The sequence below is a fragment of the Athene cunicularia genome, assembly GCF_003259725.1.
Source record: "Athene cunicularia isolate RWA chromosome 1 unlocalized genomic scaffold, athCun1 chr1_part1, whole genome shotgun sequence".
Lineage (NCBI taxonomy): Eukaryota > Metazoa > Chordata > Aves > Strigiformes > Strigidae > Athene > Athene cunicularia.
In genome coordinates this window covers 127,259,354-127,276,121 of record NW_020799091.1, presented here as the reverse complement: position 1 = coordinate 127,276,121, position 16,768 = coordinate 127,259,354, and the positions used below count along the sequence as shown (strand labels likewise).

Here is a 16,768-nt window from a genome sequence, read left to right as displayed (position 1 = left end):
TCCCCTCCGCAGAGGCCGCCCCCGTCCGAGGAAAGCATGTTCCGGCTGATGAGGGATGGCGAGCCGGAGGACCCCATGTTTGCCATGTGAGTCGAGCTGGACACCCTCCGCGGGGAGGGGGGCAGCACAGCAGGAAAGTGGGGGCTGCGGCACAGATCGACCTCGCGGGGCTGGGAGGGGAGGGGGCCAGGTCTGTGTTACCCCTCCGAGCAGACGGGCAGGGGGCCTCCGGGGCTGCGGGAAATACCGCAGCACAGCAGCTGTCTGGATGAAAATACAAACATTCTCTTTAGGGGCAGCACAGGGAATAACCTGGTTCGCGTTGGTCTGATTTCTGTAATAGTAGAGCACGGTCTTGGAGGAAAGCGTAATTAAATAAAGTAGGCCAAAAGGCATTGCAGCTGTCTGAGGAGGAGATGGCTAGAATACCTAATATTTATTTTTTTTTATGTAAGGATTTTCTTCTGCGAAGTTAAGATTTCAGTTCAGATATGTAAAATCTACTGTTTCGTACAGTGTTTGTTGCAGTTCTGCACAGGAAGTCATTAATGGAGCTGGAGAAGACTGCTAAAACAGTTGTCAAGTTGTAAGGAACTAAGTAAAGAGAAAACAACAAGTAGTTTTGAAATACGAGTCTTAAAATCTATCAAAGCTCCCACAAACTCTTCCTGGGATTCCTTTTAGTGAATGTTTTTGTTTCTGTCCACAGTCCAGAAATTGGATGCTCTTAATAAATTTTGGCAGTGAATCTAAGCTGGCAGTCATTGCCAAAACAAATAAGGAATAGGCTGTAATCAAATAAGAATTTGATTATGTTAAGCATGGCACTACCACAAATGTGGTGCAATTAATTTATGTAGATTAATAAAGTCCATTTTTTGCTTGTGAAATTGGTAATAAGCAAGAATTTTATCATCTGTAAACAAAGTAGCAGGAGAGGAGACCTTGATGTCCCAGTTAGTCACAGAATGACTGTTTTCTCATTGATGTGGCAGGTATGAGTCTAGCTTTTATTATGTGAAGTATTTCCAGTAGAGACAGAAAAGTTTTGGTTTGTAGTAGGTGCTTTTGTGATCTCAGACATACTCTATGCTGTTGAGGTTATTCATGCTCAAGAGGCATAAGTGCAGGCTATAAGATGTGCAGAGAAATGCTATGGTATTTCCCAGACTCTTTTTACCATGGTTGCTGTGTTCTGTGGCCATTTCTCCTTATTCTCCTTTTTCTCTCCCTGCTCCACCAGCATGTGTGAATGTGTACAGCCCTCAAAGCAGAGGCTGCAAAAGAGAAAAGGAAAACCAGTTAGGGACCCCAGTTATTGTTCCCTTTCCTTTTCAAGTCTGCAAGAGTTTATGTGGTCTCAACCTCTTGACAACTGTATATGTAACATTGTGGGAAAATAGTAGAGGGATGTCACATAGTGTCAGGCCATGCAGGCAATTCTGGACATTTCAGTTTTGCGTTTGAGTGCATTTGTGCGCGTGTATGTGGAGGGGTGAGAGGAGAATATCTAGGATCACCTGCTCCCTGGTCCCATTAAGTAGTACTCTCTCTGCAGCCAGAAGGGTCTTCATGCGCCTCCCTGCAAAATGAAGAACCCATCTAGAAAGGTTTGATTGTTTCGCAGAACTGTTAATGTAAAACGTTTTGATGGCACAATAGGAAATGAGTATGAAATGATGGTGGTACGTGAACTGCAGATCTGAGAAGTGGCTTTCATCTGTTAGAGCAGAGAGGTTCTGGAATGACTAAAGTGTTAGTGGGAGCCAAACACCAAACTACTTCTGAAGAGACATTAGTTAGTGCCTGAGTGGGATTCTGCCGTGTAATATATTTTATTACAAGAAATAAAAGGGGATCCAGAGGTTCCTTCCAGCCCCATCACCATATGCAACACTGAGTTCTTGAGATTCTGGATTTTCAACTTGGAGAGGAATGCTCAGTTGTGTAAGAGAAATTGAAAGGCAGAGAATGGGTGGATTATATAGGGCTTTGTCTTCTATCATCCCTTCCTCACCATTGTCCTCTCAACCTTTTCAAAAGGGACCCTTTTGCCATCCACCGGCAGCACATGAACCGTGTGCTTTCTGGAAGTTTTGGCTTCAGCCCGCTCCTTGGCATCACTGATGGAACCACACCTGGGGCTCGCCAGGCTGGCCGTAGGATGCAGGTAAAAGAGGGGTTGAGTACAGGATAGGATTTCTTAAACTGCCTTGTTAGCTTTTATCTTCCACTGTTACTGGCTTGGGGGCACCCCCTCGCCTTCACATGGATGGTGGGTGCAGAGTTAATCTCCATCACGGCGTTCTTGTCCTTTTCTTTACTCTGTGTGCATTAATATGTTGAACTCAACTGCACCCTATGTTGAATGGGAAGAAGGGAAGAAATAAGTGGTATTTCTCAAGGACATGAATCAGTATATGTGGGAGAAATTTAGGAGCGCCACCTTCTGTCTGGTTTGTTATGGGTAATATGATTTGAACCACCATGAATCTGTGGGGCACTTCCATGAGCTATTTGTTGGGTGTGAGCATTCCCAATTCTGTTTCTGAGAAGGACGAGGGTGTTCTGAGGAGGCTGTTGTGAAGTCATTCTCTGTTCTGTTTTTCTGTTGCCCTGGCAGGCAGGAGCTGTTTCGCCCTTCGGGATGCTCGGTATGGTAAGTCCTCTGTTTTTCTGGGTCAAATTATGGGCCTTCCAAGAGGTGACTCCGTACTGAGATTAATCAGCACTGTGTGCAGCCAGTGCTAAAATGTAGCCATCTATGAGCAAGACCATCTATCCTAATGGTAGTGAGGGTGGGAAGGTGACTGAGACCTAGATTTATAGTAAACAGAATAGGAAGAGGGTATTGAACCGAGTTGCTGTATGACTTCAGGCCTTTGCCTTGTTTCTCCTCTAATGTTTTAATCTAGCCTGTGAGCTATTGTAGAGGAGAGATTCTAACTCTGTGTATATCGGTAGGTTGTATTTGCACCTTGACCAGAGAAGAGCCCTAAAGCTGTTACAGCCCAATATTTCATAGGAATTGGGACAGTTAATATCCGGGAAGAGCAGATAGTCTCTTAATAATCTCATATATCTGAAAAGAAGCTGCAGATCTGTTTGGAGGTAATGGAGGAACTGTGATGAGTGCGAGGAAAAGACTTGGCCATCAGTAGGCAGAGGTGATTATTGAACTTCTTTTGCCAGTGGTGGTAGATGTAAAAGCTAGCAGAATACTTCAGGTGAACAGGACTGAAATGTTGTTTTGCCAATTATTAGGCCTAGCATAAAGGACACAACCAGCATAAAGATGAACCAACAACCAAATTGTATTTGATACAAAAGGGTCAGTACATGGGTGAGCACTGGGGGTACAAACAAGTCAGATTATACATAATCAACATCAATCCCACTGACCCCAAGAATGACATCACATGACCAACAATGGGTGGAAGAAATGGTGAAATGCAGTCTCCTGTAGAAGGGATGGGAGACAACCGAGTCAACAAGCCAAACACATAAGACCAAGGAAGCCACATACTGAATCTCTACACAGCCTGCATGTACAAAAGCCAGACCTGACTAGAGCCCAGTCCCAGGGAGGCAGGAGGTCCTTCCCCAACAGGAAACTCTGCAAAGTGCATCCTCCTCACAGACAGACACTGCTCCTGCCTGCAAGTGGTCCCAGCTTTTATCCCTAAGTGGGACACCTGACCTTTGCTTACTTAATGCAGGACACCTGGGGCTCATTTACCCAATGGCTCTCCCGGCAAGGCCAGCCACACCCTGGAGGGAAGCCTAAAGGCAAACTCATCACCCCTTTGTGAAGGGCTGTGGGAATCACCCATATGTCAACCTTAATTTGGGGCTTGGAGTTGAAACCCCAGCATTTCAAATGTGTATGGCTGTGTGTACATGAGAATGTTGTGCTTGGAACGTGCTGATCTCCATCATCTACTAAAATAATACAGTGGAAATAGGTTATTCAGGATCCAGCTTTAGCTGCCTTGCTCTGCAGCATTGCCTCAGTGAAAGACTTAAGCATCCTGAAATTGTTGTAGCTCAGAGAAGGATTAATAAGAATACAAACAAGTAAACTTCAAAGGATAATAATGTTGCGTGTGAGTACTGCTCTGCTGGAAACAAGAACAAGAGGCTACTTGAGGAAACACAAAAATCAGCAAGTTTAAAGTGACACAGCAATTTTGTTTACATATTGCACAATTAACCTGTGAGACCTGCTGGCCCAGTATGTTACTGCAGCCTTTAGGTTTACAAGATTAAAAAGTCAAGTGTTAGTAGGGAAAAATAAGAAAAGTTGTTATTATGTTAGAAAGAATGCAATCAGTGGAAACTTCCTTGTGGTTTGAATTAAGAGTTGTCAGTGATGAGGTGAAAACGTCATCAAGGATGACTTATGGTTAAGATCACTGTTAGTGTGCATCCTGAGATTTCTTCTCTTAGCTTCGCTGAGTGCCCAGACACTCACAAACCCCAGTGCTTAGGGAGTCAGACCCGAAGTAAAAGAACAACCTTTGCTGTATGGAGAGATCTGGAGAGTCAGAACCCTTGGGCAATGCAACCTGAGAGAATGAAGAGAACAGCAACCCTAAATGCTGGGTTTTGTCTGTGCTACTGAAAGAAAGGGGAAAGAACAAGAGTTTTTTTTTCCTTAAGCAGCAATTTTTTGTCACTTGCAAACAGTTTGTTGTTCTTTTCTCCTGTATCTTTCCAAACTGACTATTCATGTGTTCTCTTTTCCTTTTTATCAGGCAGGTGGCTTCATAGATATGTTTGGGATGATGAACGACATGATTGGAAACATGGTAAGAACCTTCCATAAAGCAGTCTGTATCCAGGGGAGTACTGAGGGTGCTCCTGCCCTCCACTCTGATGTCTTGCCATGCTGCTTTGGTAGGGGCTGTGCTCACACTGCCGAGGTGGCAGAGGCTGTAAGCCTTGCTTTGTGACCAGGATTCAGTGGTAGAGTGCTTTTTCCTGAGGAGTACCCTCTGAGCGCAGGGAGGAGAGATGGGTGGGGATAGACTTGTTTAGCAAGAAAGGAAATGTATTCTCCAGAAAGATGGACCCATGGGGATTATATTCTTCCTATTGTAATTTCTTCCTGCTTTGTTGCATAGAGAGAGAATTAACTGCATTCTCTTCTTCCCTCCCATTCCTTCTTTATACCATTCCCCATTTCTTCTTGCAGGAGCACATGACAAGTGGTGCAAACTGCCAGACATTTACCTCCTCAACTGTCATCTCCTATTCCAACCTGGGTGATGGGCCTAAAGTCTATCAAGAGACCTCAGAAATGCGTTCAGCACCTGGTGGGGTAAGGAGGAGGCTGCAGCGCATCTTCTCAGTGTGAGGCTGCTGGTTTTGCTGTGGCTGGATGGGCTTCGTTCGGTGGCTCAGCGCTGGCCGCCTACAGTACTTCTGCTTTGTAGTCAGTCGCCATTCGAGGAGCGTGTTGTGACTCACTGAACCATGCTGAGGGCCACTGGGAGGGGATAGGAAGTGCTGGCCGGGGGGGGAATCCATTTTCCCATCTTCATTACGTTGCATCTGATACCCTAAGAGTGGTGGCAGTGCAATGTGACTGAAATACTGCAGGCAAGAGTTAGAGTGCCTGATCAGAGAATCAGAGGGCAGTGGTGGAGTCCTCATCCCTGGAGGGATTGAAGAGTCGGGTTGACCCAGCGCTGAGGGATCTGGTGGAGTTGGGAACGATCAGTGTGAGGTTAATGGTTGGACTGGATGATCTTCAAGGTCTTTTCCAACCGAGATGATTCTGTGATTATGGGGCTGAGAGAATGAGTTAAAACATTGATCCTATGTGGGAATTTGCCCTCAGATTCGTGAGACCAGACGGACCGTAAGGGACTCGGACAGTGGCTTGGAACAAATGTCGATTGGACACCACATTAGGGAGCGGGCCCACATCATGCAGCGGTCCCGGAACCATCGCACAGGTGACCAGGAGGAGAGGCAGGACTACATCAACATGGATGAGAGTGAGTACTGCCCGTGACCTCCTCCCAGCAAACGCCAGGTGCTGCTTCCCCCCTTCCTCCCCATCTGAGCTTGTCCTTCCCTACACAGGTGATGCAGCCGCTTTCGATGATGAGTGGAGACGAGAGACGTCCCGTTTCCGGCCACAGCGGGGGCTGGATTACCGACGCCACGAAGGCGGCAGTGGCCGTCGAGCTGAAGGGACTCGTCTTGCAATCCAGGGCCCTGAGGATTCTCCCTCCAGACAGTCCCGTCGGTACGACTGGTGAACCCAGAGCAGGCCTGGTGGGGGGTGCAGTGTGGACACCCCCAAATCTACCTACACGCTCTTGTAAGTCTTAACAAGTTTTTTCCCTCATCTTCCACTGTGCAGTTGCCTCTTAGCCCCATGGTTATCTTCTTACGTTGCCCCAGTCTTACATTATTTTGAAGTGTTGGTTTGAAACGGGTTTTTCCACTTAATCTAGTGAGCAGGGGATGATGTGACTTCTGAGAAAACAGTGTTCTGATTGGGAAGGTGGAAGCTGCTTAAGTTAGCTCTGTTGTCAACAAAAAAGTGTGGTGTCAGCTTAACTGATGGTTGAAATGGTATGAAATGATGCAGGATCACAATCTGTAGAGTGTTTATACTGTCACTGTATAGAATCTAGAGCTCATTTGCTGTCAATCCAGTTTGAAATATAAGTAAGTGATGGTGTCTGCTCTCCTGTGATTTGAATAGGATTCACTAGGATGCAATCTAGTCCTCAAAAAGGGACTTTTTTCCTTTTTTCTTTTTTGCTATCTAGACATCAGGTTTAAACATGTGTTTATCTGTCTTTTTTGCTGCTTTCTAGTCACCACTCACTCTTCTTATGTTCTCCGTTTCCCTTCCTCCCAGGTACAGACAGTGAAACTCCGAAGCCCCTTCAAAGCACCACTTGGACCCTTCTCAAATTTAGTATTAACTTCCCTCCCACTTAAGAATTGAAACAAAGCAACTAATCTTCTGCATTTCTCTTTTTTGCCCCATTTTGGTGCTGCAGTGGGACATGGGGAATCTCACTGATGTGCAAGGAACACATTAATTGCCCATTCCCTTTCTGCTCTCCCTTGGTTCTGTTCTTTCTGCCAGTAGTCGTGGGCATGAGGAGCTGCCAACTTGCCTCTTCCATCCTTCCCGCTCTTTCTGTGCTGGGTTGGGCTGGTTCTGAAGTTTGTGTTTAGTCCCCTGTGAAAGAATTGTGAGGGAATTCTAGAACCCTGTGTTGGTCCCCTCACCAGGACAGAGGCTTTGATTCCCCTCCTGCTCCTTGGTGCAACTATGGAGAAGCAGAAGGATGTGTGTGTTAGAGAAGGGAGGAGCAGAACAAAAACTGGATCAGCCTGTGGGCCCCCGCCCCTGCCCCGACCCCTCTTCAGTCAGCTCCCCCACTTTTTTAATTTGTGAAACTTGTAACTAGATGTTTACTGAATAAAGAAACAAGCTGTAAAGAATTGTTGGATCAGTCTTTACCTTCAGCTGACCTAATTGTGCCTGCTGTGGAACTAAGTAACCTCTTTCATATCCTGGGGAAATTGAGGGGAAACTTGGGGTTTAATTCTAAGGCTTTGTTTTCTTATAGAAAATAGCCTTATGACCTTCCCATATAGTTACAAAGTAAGATAATGCTCAACATGGAAATTGTGAGAGAAGACCTAAGAACCACCGTTTGTAGAAACACCCTTGAATTGCTGTAGTTTCCCTGTGCGCTCAAGGGAGATTGGTTGATCTTTCTCGCTGCCTGGTCATCTGTGCAGCCCTGAACTGGGCTGCCAAGGTTCCTGCACAGCCAGGGAATATTTCCATTATTTTCTTATTATTTCTCTACCTCTGAGGCTGATGTTAAAAATGACCTTTTCTTAACTTTTTCAGTATTAGGTGAAACTTGAGAGGCATAAGGAATACAGTACTAGGGGAGATCTGTGTTCTTGGGCCAATTTCCTGCTCCAGCACGAACCCTTACTAAACCTTTTCATCAACTCTTTTGTAACAGAAGGCAGGAAATTGATGCATGACTTACACATGGAAGTGGTGTGCTGGGATCTTGCCGTGTATCCCTGTGTTGTACAGATGGGCACTAACAAAAAAAGGAAACAGACTCCAGTCCCTGGAAGCTTAGGGCAGCTGTTGCATGTGTTCCACCCTTCAGGAGGTGCTGGGGAGGGCAGTAGCTGATGGCATGCTCTCTTCCCACTTCCCTGCGCTGTTTTGTCTCACAGCAAATCCTGGTGGGAGTCCTGGTCTTCAGGTGGCAGTTCCACATCTGGGTGAAATTGGGAGAGTGAAAGGAGGGACCTTAGTTGAGATAGTGAGGTAAGTGCTGGAGTGGGGTAAGCCCCGGGAGCAGAGAGTTTCTGGAGTTACAGTGGTCAAGGCAGGCCCTGTAAAGAGCGAGGCCAGAGGAGGAGCTCTGCCACAAAAAGTGGTGCTTGGGAGGGGTTTAGTGGAAGACAAGTTATGGTGGGGTTGACAGACTTTGAAAGATGGAACTGGACCAGCAGCAGCCTTCAGCTCAGTGGTGTCTTGAGCTGGTGTGAGGTATGGGACCTGGTGTTTTGGTCCAGTAAAGAACCAACTGAGCTCAGAAAGGCGCTTACAGCATCAAGATAGTGGTGGTAACCAGCCATGAAGTCCTGGCCGTGTCTGAGAAAGAGAACAGGGAGATGGGTGTGGTGCTGGTGGGGATTAATTTGGCCTGTTGAGATGTGAGAATCCATTCCTCTTTGGCCATGGAATCCCTAATCTTGATCTAATCCCTCATCCTTTTATCAGGATTCAGCCTCTGCACCCTGTTGAGTGCCATCCTGCTTACAGACCCTTGTGTGCTCTTCAGCTCTGTGGTGGGGGTGTGATTTACCTGATGCTCCGCCCTTGCTAACTGCCATACAGTCATTGCCAAGATCTTGGCCATCTCCGGGTGTGATAAGCCTCTGGTGCTCTAGGGAAATGGAAAAGAGGTTTAGTTCGAAAACTTTCTGTTAAGGCTAGGAAGCAGAGACAGGAGCTCAAGAGAGAGTTTTAGAGATCCCAAACCAAGGGGTAAGCATGAGAGGTTTATTGGGAGGGTCTCCCCTTCACTAGTCTTGAGGCTGACACGGTGCTTTAACCTCTGACTTCAGGGAGCAGGGCTTTTATTTTTTTTTTTCAAAAGAAGGGAATCCCCCTTTGAGTCCTCCAGCCTTGGGAGGCTGTTCTTCACCTGCTGCTCAGGGTTCTGCTTGAAGAAGCCTTCTCAGCTGCTCCAAGCTGGCATTGATCCAGGCACAATGGTGCTTTTTGATCAGTGGCTTGAGAGACTCGAGGAGAGGATGCGAAGGCAAGGAGAAAGAGGTCAGGTGTGTACCCCAGTGGGAGTAAGAAGGGCTGCCACCAGTGCCTTTTCTTGAGTGATTGTGAGTTGTACTTGGGCCTCTATCCCTTTCACTGATACCCTGGTTTGGTGAAAATTTAGTTACTGCTCACTGATGGTTATTAATCCAATGGAAACACATGCAGAAAATTGTGTGGAGGCAACGAAAAGCTATGTGTGCATAGCCAGTGATTTACTCCTCTCCCTCTGTCTTTAGACAAGCTGGAGAGCTGCCAGTCAGAGAGGGACCTGGGGGTGTTGATTGACAGCTGACTGAACATGAGCCAGCAGTGTGCCCAGGTGGCCAAGAAGGCCAGTGGCATCCTGGCTTGTGTCAGCAATACCATGGCCAGCAGGGACAGGGAAGGGATCTTACCCCTGTACTCGGCCCTGGTGAGGCCGCACCTCTATTCCTGTGTTCAGTTTTGGGCCCCTCACTCCAAAAAGGCCATTGAATAACTCGAGCGTGTCCAGAGAAGGGCAACGGAGCTGGTGCAGGGTCTGGAGCACAGGTCTGATGGGGAGCAGCTGAGGGAACTGGGGGGGTTTAGTCTGGAGAAGAGGAGGCTGATGGGGGACCTCATTGCCCTCTACAGCTCCCTGAAAGGAGGGTGCAGAGAGGGGGGATGAGGAACCAAGGAATCAGCACCAGGACAAGAGGTAATGTCCTCAAGCTGCACCAGGGCAGGGTCAGACTGGCTCTTAGGAAGTATTTCTTTGCAGAAGGGGTTGTTGGGCGTTGGAATGGGCTGCCCAGGGCAGGGGGGGAGTCCCCATCCCTGGAGGGGTTGAAGAGTCGGGTTGACCCAGCACTGAGGGATCTGGTGGAGTTGAGAACGGTCAGTGTGAGGTTAATGGTTGGACTGGATGGTCTTCAAGGTCTTTTCCAACCGAGATGATTCTGTGAGAAGCTCCAAGTTTTAAGCAGGTGCCCGAGTCACTGTGTGCGGCACTGCTCAAATTGAGCTGCCTGTAAGCAAGAACACCCGCGCAATCAGAAAGCCCACCCCTGTTACATCACCCTGACTTCAGCATTTAAACCACAGCTACGTCTGGTTAATTTTTCCCGTTAATTACATTTCAAGTGAAATGGTTTCCTCTTAAAAGTAGTACACCTGCTGTATTGGAGCAAAGGGAAGGCCTGGGATGAGTCTCTTATTCTGAGATGTCTGTGACAGCTCTTCCATCAGGATGGAGAAAGACAAAGTTGGATGTTTCCAACATGAAAGTCAGGGAGGGAAGGGAAGGTAGGCAGAATGAGGTGGAGAGAGGCTGAAAACTCTTGATAGAAAGATGGATGACATAACCTCAGAGGAGAGTGCAATAGCTACATGCAGATAGAATAGAAACCGAAGGCATTTTGTTTGTTGTATATTGTTTTCCATATTTGAAAATTTATTTTGAAAATAAGAGCCATTAGAGCTAGTGGGAACTTTGTCTTTAAATGTTTTTCTTGGTGGCCCTGAAGTGCTGTGCACCTTTCACTGTACTTTTTAAAGCATTGTAGAATACTGTTGAAATATGATGAGCCTGGGAAAGTTAACCTTGTGCCAATACTTGTAAACAGTGAATGAGACATACACAGCTGTAAACCAGGTAAAGTGACCAAAGTCAAGATAAGAGATGGAAAATGCATTTGATTTTAAAATAAAAATAGATGTTTTGGTTTTTATAATGGTCTTGGTCTCACTTGAAATTGTTTTTGTCTGACAGCTGTAATATTTTCTGATGAAGTCAGGTTGGGTTAACAAAGGCACTACAGCAAACTAAAGTTAAAGGTTATACCAGCATGAGATATCTTACTTAGCCACACAAGACTGTGCTCTGATTTAAAAGAAATAATTAAGACAACAAAAGGGCCGATACTACAAATTTTAGTTCACTGATAAATTTAAAGTAATGAGGAGGAAAAAGAGACCCCAGAATATGAAATTAGTTTCAGAACAGCATCCTACTAGAAATAATGCTCATTAGTAACTTGATTAATGATCTGAAAGAAGATATTAAACCAGTGCTGATGAAGCTTTCAGAGGACCCAAGGAACGATGAAAGTGATAAATGATGGAAAAAGATGAGATGTGCAGAGCAGTCAGTAACTATTGGTGTGTGTTTATTTATATACAGTATTTCTGGCTGCATTGAAATCAGCAAGACATCCATCCAGGATTGTAAATGTACTCTGTGTTTTTTTCAAGATGGAGGACAGTTTTCTGGAAATTCTGGAGGGACTCTGAAAATAATTTAGAAGAATTAGAGTGCTGGGAGATTCCCGACTAAATGAATGTTTTTTGCATAATTCTTCATCCGTGGAGATGGGTTATGCTTGCCTGTGTTCACCACAAAGGGAGTATCACACTACTGTATCACAGTAGTGAACCCATTATGTGAAATCTGAGTATATGACACTAAAAAGGACACCTAAGATTGGAAGGACTCGAGAAGGGAACAGCAAGGATGATCTGAAGCTTGGAAATGCTGGCTGGCACCATGAGATAACATGAACTCAAGACTCATGTCTGGGCTCATTCTGCTTGAGCACAGGCTGGCATTAACTGGGTGGGAATGAGGCTTCTGACAGTAGAGGGCTCCTTAACCCAGCAGAAAACCTGCAGCTGCCTGATGATGGAACTGGAAATGAGAGCAGAGTGTGATTCTTAGAGCATACCTGGGTTTTCCAGCTCTTGATACTTCAAACCTAGATGGGGTGTCTCAAGGAGTTGGAGAGCAGTCTCAGGAATGTGGTGAGGTAGTTCTTGGCCACTTGAGGAGCCAAACGACATGATGATACCTGTCTCTTCAGACTTTAAAAATCTATGAATCAGAGAAAAGAGGGCTGGCACGGTGCTAGACTTCAGGGGAGGGTGTGCAGGGAAAGAAGAGACCTGGTGACTTGTCTGGGACTTCAAAGGACATGGGACCACAGGGTGAGCTGCAGGAAAGGGCACAATGTTGTGGGAAGCAAATGTGCACTTCCATGGGCTGGGAGTGTAAGATCCCGCAGGCAAATGCCACTCCTGTGGCACCAACCCCAGTGTTGGAGAACAACAGGATTTAAAATAGACCGCAATACAGGGTCTAGGTTAAAATCGCTTGTTTGAGTTTGCAGCCTTTTTCTACTTTGCAAAACACTCTAAAAAATTACTTCTTATTTTTCAGCTATGTCTTAAATATAACGATCTTTTTTTTTTTTTTCCTGGGAATTTTCTTTTTTAAAGATAAAACTTAAAAAAATGCCCCCATGGGGAAACTCTACTTAGGTTATTATTACTTCTGCTGTCTCCTCGCATGTGGTGGTTTTGGCTGACTGGATTATAAATCTTGAGGGCACTTAATACAAAACATAGAGGGGGTGGGGAAAGGAGGTACAAAGGAATAGAATAGACACTACCTATCTCCAACTGCTGGTGCCAGAATGATCAGAGGTAAGCTGGAAGTAGAGATACTAGGCTCAGGATATGCATCCCTTACTAATAAAAGGAGAACAAAGATTGCAAAGAATAAATGCATGAGTAAATAAATAAACCCCAGACACATTGACAAATTGGATGAGGGTATCACACAGGAGGACACAGGTGGCCTCAAAGGTGTCAGTAACAGCAAGGGGAAAAACAGTAGGACAAAGTAAAAGGGGAAAAGGTAAGTAGGACCTAAAATCTAGACTTTCTTAGCTGTAAACTGGAGCCTCTTTGGTTATAAGCATCAGAAAAGAAGAAAGACTCAAGATCACTAGTGAATCATACAATAACTAAGCACCTACTGAGGTGTTGAGGAGGAGACACACGCAATCGGGGAGGCGTTTTGGGTAGCTATAGGTATGTGTTACTGTTGCTATGCAAACTGCTGATCAGACTTCACCTGTGGAAGAGAACTGGGCTTGTTTCTAACCAAAAAAGCTTAATTTGAAGTACAAGTAAGAGCAAGCTTGTAGGATAGCCTACAAACTACCGGGAGCTCACAAATGTGCAAGGGGGCTGGTTTGCTTAGTCAGGCAAAGTGAAATCTGTTGTGGTTTGAGCCCAGAGGGCAATTGAGCACCACATAACCATTCATTCTCCCCTTCCTCCCCAGCAATGGGAAGGAGAAAAATTAATCAAAATGCTCAGGAGTGGAGATAAGGACAGTGAGAGGCTTCTCACCCATTATGGTTACAGGCAAAAGACAGGCTCGTTAGGGGAAGAAAAAACCCATCACTTTAGTTCAGAACACTGACAACAGCAACAACTTAACAGGCAGAATGGGACAGGGAGAAGCATTACTGTGTCTTAAAAACACCTCCCCCCACCCCTCCCTTCTTCCCGGGCCCAGCTTTGTTCCCAATATCTTCCCCCTTCTCCCCCAGCGGGGCAGGGCAGGGGATGGGGGGTGCAGTCGGTGCTGCTGCTTCTTCCTCCAGGGTGAGGGGGCAACACTCTCCTGCATCCCCCCCTGCCCCGCAGGGGGTCCCTCCCACACAGACACTCCTCCACAGACTCTGCTGTGACTCCTCCCCACAGGATGCATCTTCTTGGGATGTTCCTCCCTGGGTCACCTCCACATGTTGCTCCTCCCAGCCCCCAACTGCAATGGTGGGGGCTGCTTCTGCCTATGGAGTCCTTGTGGTCCCCCACAGGCGAATCTCTGCTCCTCTGGTGACCTCCATGGTATCAGGGGGGTCCCTGCCATCTCACCACGGGATACAGGAGGGCTCCAGGCTCCACCGCACCTCTGCCTTCCTGCCACTGACCTCAGTGTTCACACAAGTGTCCTTCTCGTAGCTCCTCCACATATATCCCCCCAACTCCATCTCAGATTCCCCTTCTTAAATACATTATTGTGGCAGCCCAGTCATCATCACTAACTGGCCCAGCTTTGGCCAGAGGCAGGTCCAACTTGGAGCCGGGGAATCTTTGAGAAGCTCACAGTGGGTCACCACTATCCCCTTCACCTGCTACCAAAAACTCCACCACACAAACCCAGCACATCTATACTCAAGGGACCTAAACACCAGGGAGGAAGAACAACTTCAGCTATAGCCACACTGGCACAGGCACAGGAGAATATAAACTAGCTGTGAATCTGTTTAAACTGGAAATTAGAAAAACTTTCTACCCACTACAGGTTCTGGGGCAGCCTGCCAAGGGGACTAATGGGGACAGAACAATGAACAAGTTTTTGGTTGACACTTGAGAAGCTTTTTGCAATGGGATTCTGAGATGGTACTAGTAAGAGATCACACTCAGTCACCAGGAGTTTCCTTCTCACTTCTGTTCCCACTAAACAGATCATCCATATTCCTGCATTCCCAAAGCCAGCACTAAATGCTTCAGGGGCTGGTGGAGGGAAACCTGCAGGAGACAGAGCAAAGCCTCCACAGAAACATTTTCTCCTGATCCAAAGGAGCTGGATCTTCACTTGTGCCTTGAAGCAGGAGGGCGTAGAGTTGCTTTTAATGCATGCATGAGTGCTACAGTAATTCTGAATGTTCTTGTTATCCCTATAAGGGTCGTTGCTCTTGAATCTAGCTGACATTTCGGTATCTATTGAATTCATCACAACATGAATATAATTGCACATTACACAAAGAATTATTGCAAATGAACTCCTTTCCCTGGCAGTGACAGAGTCTGCCACCGGCAGAGGACGCAGACAAAAATCCAGCCCAGTTCCACACTGCATTGGCAGGGATGCTCCCAGAAAACTGGAGTAGACCCAAAGAGGAACACCCAAAAGGTGGGTGGCAGAGGAACCAGTAGAGAAAGCAGGTGGGTTTTTTTTCTGAGTATTGCAGCTAAGCAGTGACTAGTACTAGGAAAAGGGATGAAGAGAGTCCTGCAGGTAGGACATAGACAGACCCCCCATGGAGAGGGTGGCAGAGAGGGAAAGGGGCCACAGAAGGAAAAGGAGCAGCTATTCCATGGCATAAAAAGGAAACAAGAAAGATGTCAGAGATCTGAGAGATGCATTTACAGCTGCTGACATAAACTATGGGATTCTTCTGACTACTCTACCTTGCTCTGCGTCACAGTCCTGCAGAGCTAGCGCCTCATCCCAGGGATGCTGGTCCAGCTGTGGCAAGAGGCAGACACAACCCTCAGCAGCTGCTGTTGAGCGGGGAGCCTTTGTGAGAAGGCGCAGCCCTGTGGGACACCCACCCACCTGTGACAGTTCACCTACCAGACCAGACTGTCAGGCAGTCCTTCCACAAAAAGCCTTTGGAGGAGAGGTGAGCAGCTGGAGCAGAGGCAAGGCATCCCCATGTGAAGCTTGGGGGGACCATGCTGCTGCATTTTATTTTTTTTTTTAATCACTTTCTGGTAGCCCCAGATCTGTCTTTTGAGTTACACAGGATGTGGCGAGCTAAGTTATTGTGTTTAATAAAGTCTTTAAGAAAAATAGATATTTTTGCATAATTTATGTACAAAGATTGGTTGATTTCCTGCATACATAGGTTTAACCCAGATATAACCACAGCTATTATTTTTTTCACCAGCTCACAATGATTAATGCCACCTTGGTAACTGATCTATGAAGAGTCCAAGAGAATATCAGCCTGTTCTTTGTAACAGTGCAACTGGTGCACTTTGTAATAGTGCAACTTTCATGCCCACCAGCTCCTCCTGTGGGTTAACGAACCCCTTAAATATCTCATTTTGGGGGTCAGAGGCAAGGGTGGCCTCAGCAACCCCCATAAACAAAATGGTGTCTCCCTTCAAGGGGAGCCCTGCTGAGGACTATTAAGCCCAAAGACCGCCTCTACCCCTAAGGTCCCTCAACACAAACCTGATGAGGAGACCGTCAGACAAGTCGCACAGGGTGCTTGCCCCACTGCTACACTTCTCCCTGCTCACCGGGCAGAGATGGGCACTGCAGCGGGCGCTGGGCTGCTGGCAGCATGGTGTCTGACACCCCCACCACCTTCAAGAAGTGGAGCAGCAAGCTCCCCAGAAGAAATTGTGCCTCCAGTAATGCAATAAGAAGAATTACCATCATTGACAACAATTCCTAAGAAGAAGCCATGGTTACCTTTTGGCACAGGGCAGCTGGAGATGGCTGGCAGATCTCCTGCTCCTCAGACTGGGATCAACACTTCTCCATATCCCCTATTCTGCAATTCCCTAAACCTCACTCCTTTGCCAGGACTTAGGGTGTCATGGACCCATGTATTTCTGTTCCGCTCTACTCGAAGTCTCTTTTTTCAGTCTTTTCTTTGGGAAAAAACAGGGTTAAAACACAAAGACATTTAAAATGAAAATGAAAACTTATAATAATGCTCAGTACTTATCTCAGTCTTGCCATCTTCAAAGTGATTTACAAATGTTAACTAATTAATTAATCGTCTCTGACTGAAATTCAGAGGCATGGCTGAAGTGAGCAGGAAAATAGAAAGTGTGGTTTTCAGGGGAAGGGCACAGGGA

General features: G+C 46.4%; 1 protein-coding gene and 1 long non-coding RNA gene across 2 annotated transcripts; both read left to right on the top strand.

Moving 5' to 3' along the window:
- Positions 1–8: 8 nt before the first annotated feature.
- On the top strand, positions 9–7,479 carry MLF2 (myeloid leukemia factor 2). Its single transcript, XM_026844303.1, has 8 exons — positions 9–86; positions 2,044–2,170; positions 2,624–2,659; positions 4,758–4,811; positions 5,198–5,323; positions 5,846–6,005; positions 6,094–6,334; positions 6,884–7,479. The coding sequence occupies exons 1-7, from the start codon at positions 37–39 to the stop codon at positions 6,270–6,272; spliced, it is 732 nt and encodes a 243-aa protein (XP_026700104.1). The 5' UTR covers positions 9–36; the 3' UTR covers positions 6,273–6,334; positions 6,884–7,479.
- Positions 7,480–14,084: 6,605 nt separating this feature from the next.
- Positions 14,085–15,763, top strand: LOC113481526. The gene is made up of 2 exons (XR_003398692.1): positions 14,085–15,083; positions 15,379–15,763. It is a non-coding gene; the product is annotated as an uncharacterized LOC113481526 (long non-coding RNA).
- Positions 15,764–16,768: the final 1,005 nt, after the last annotated feature.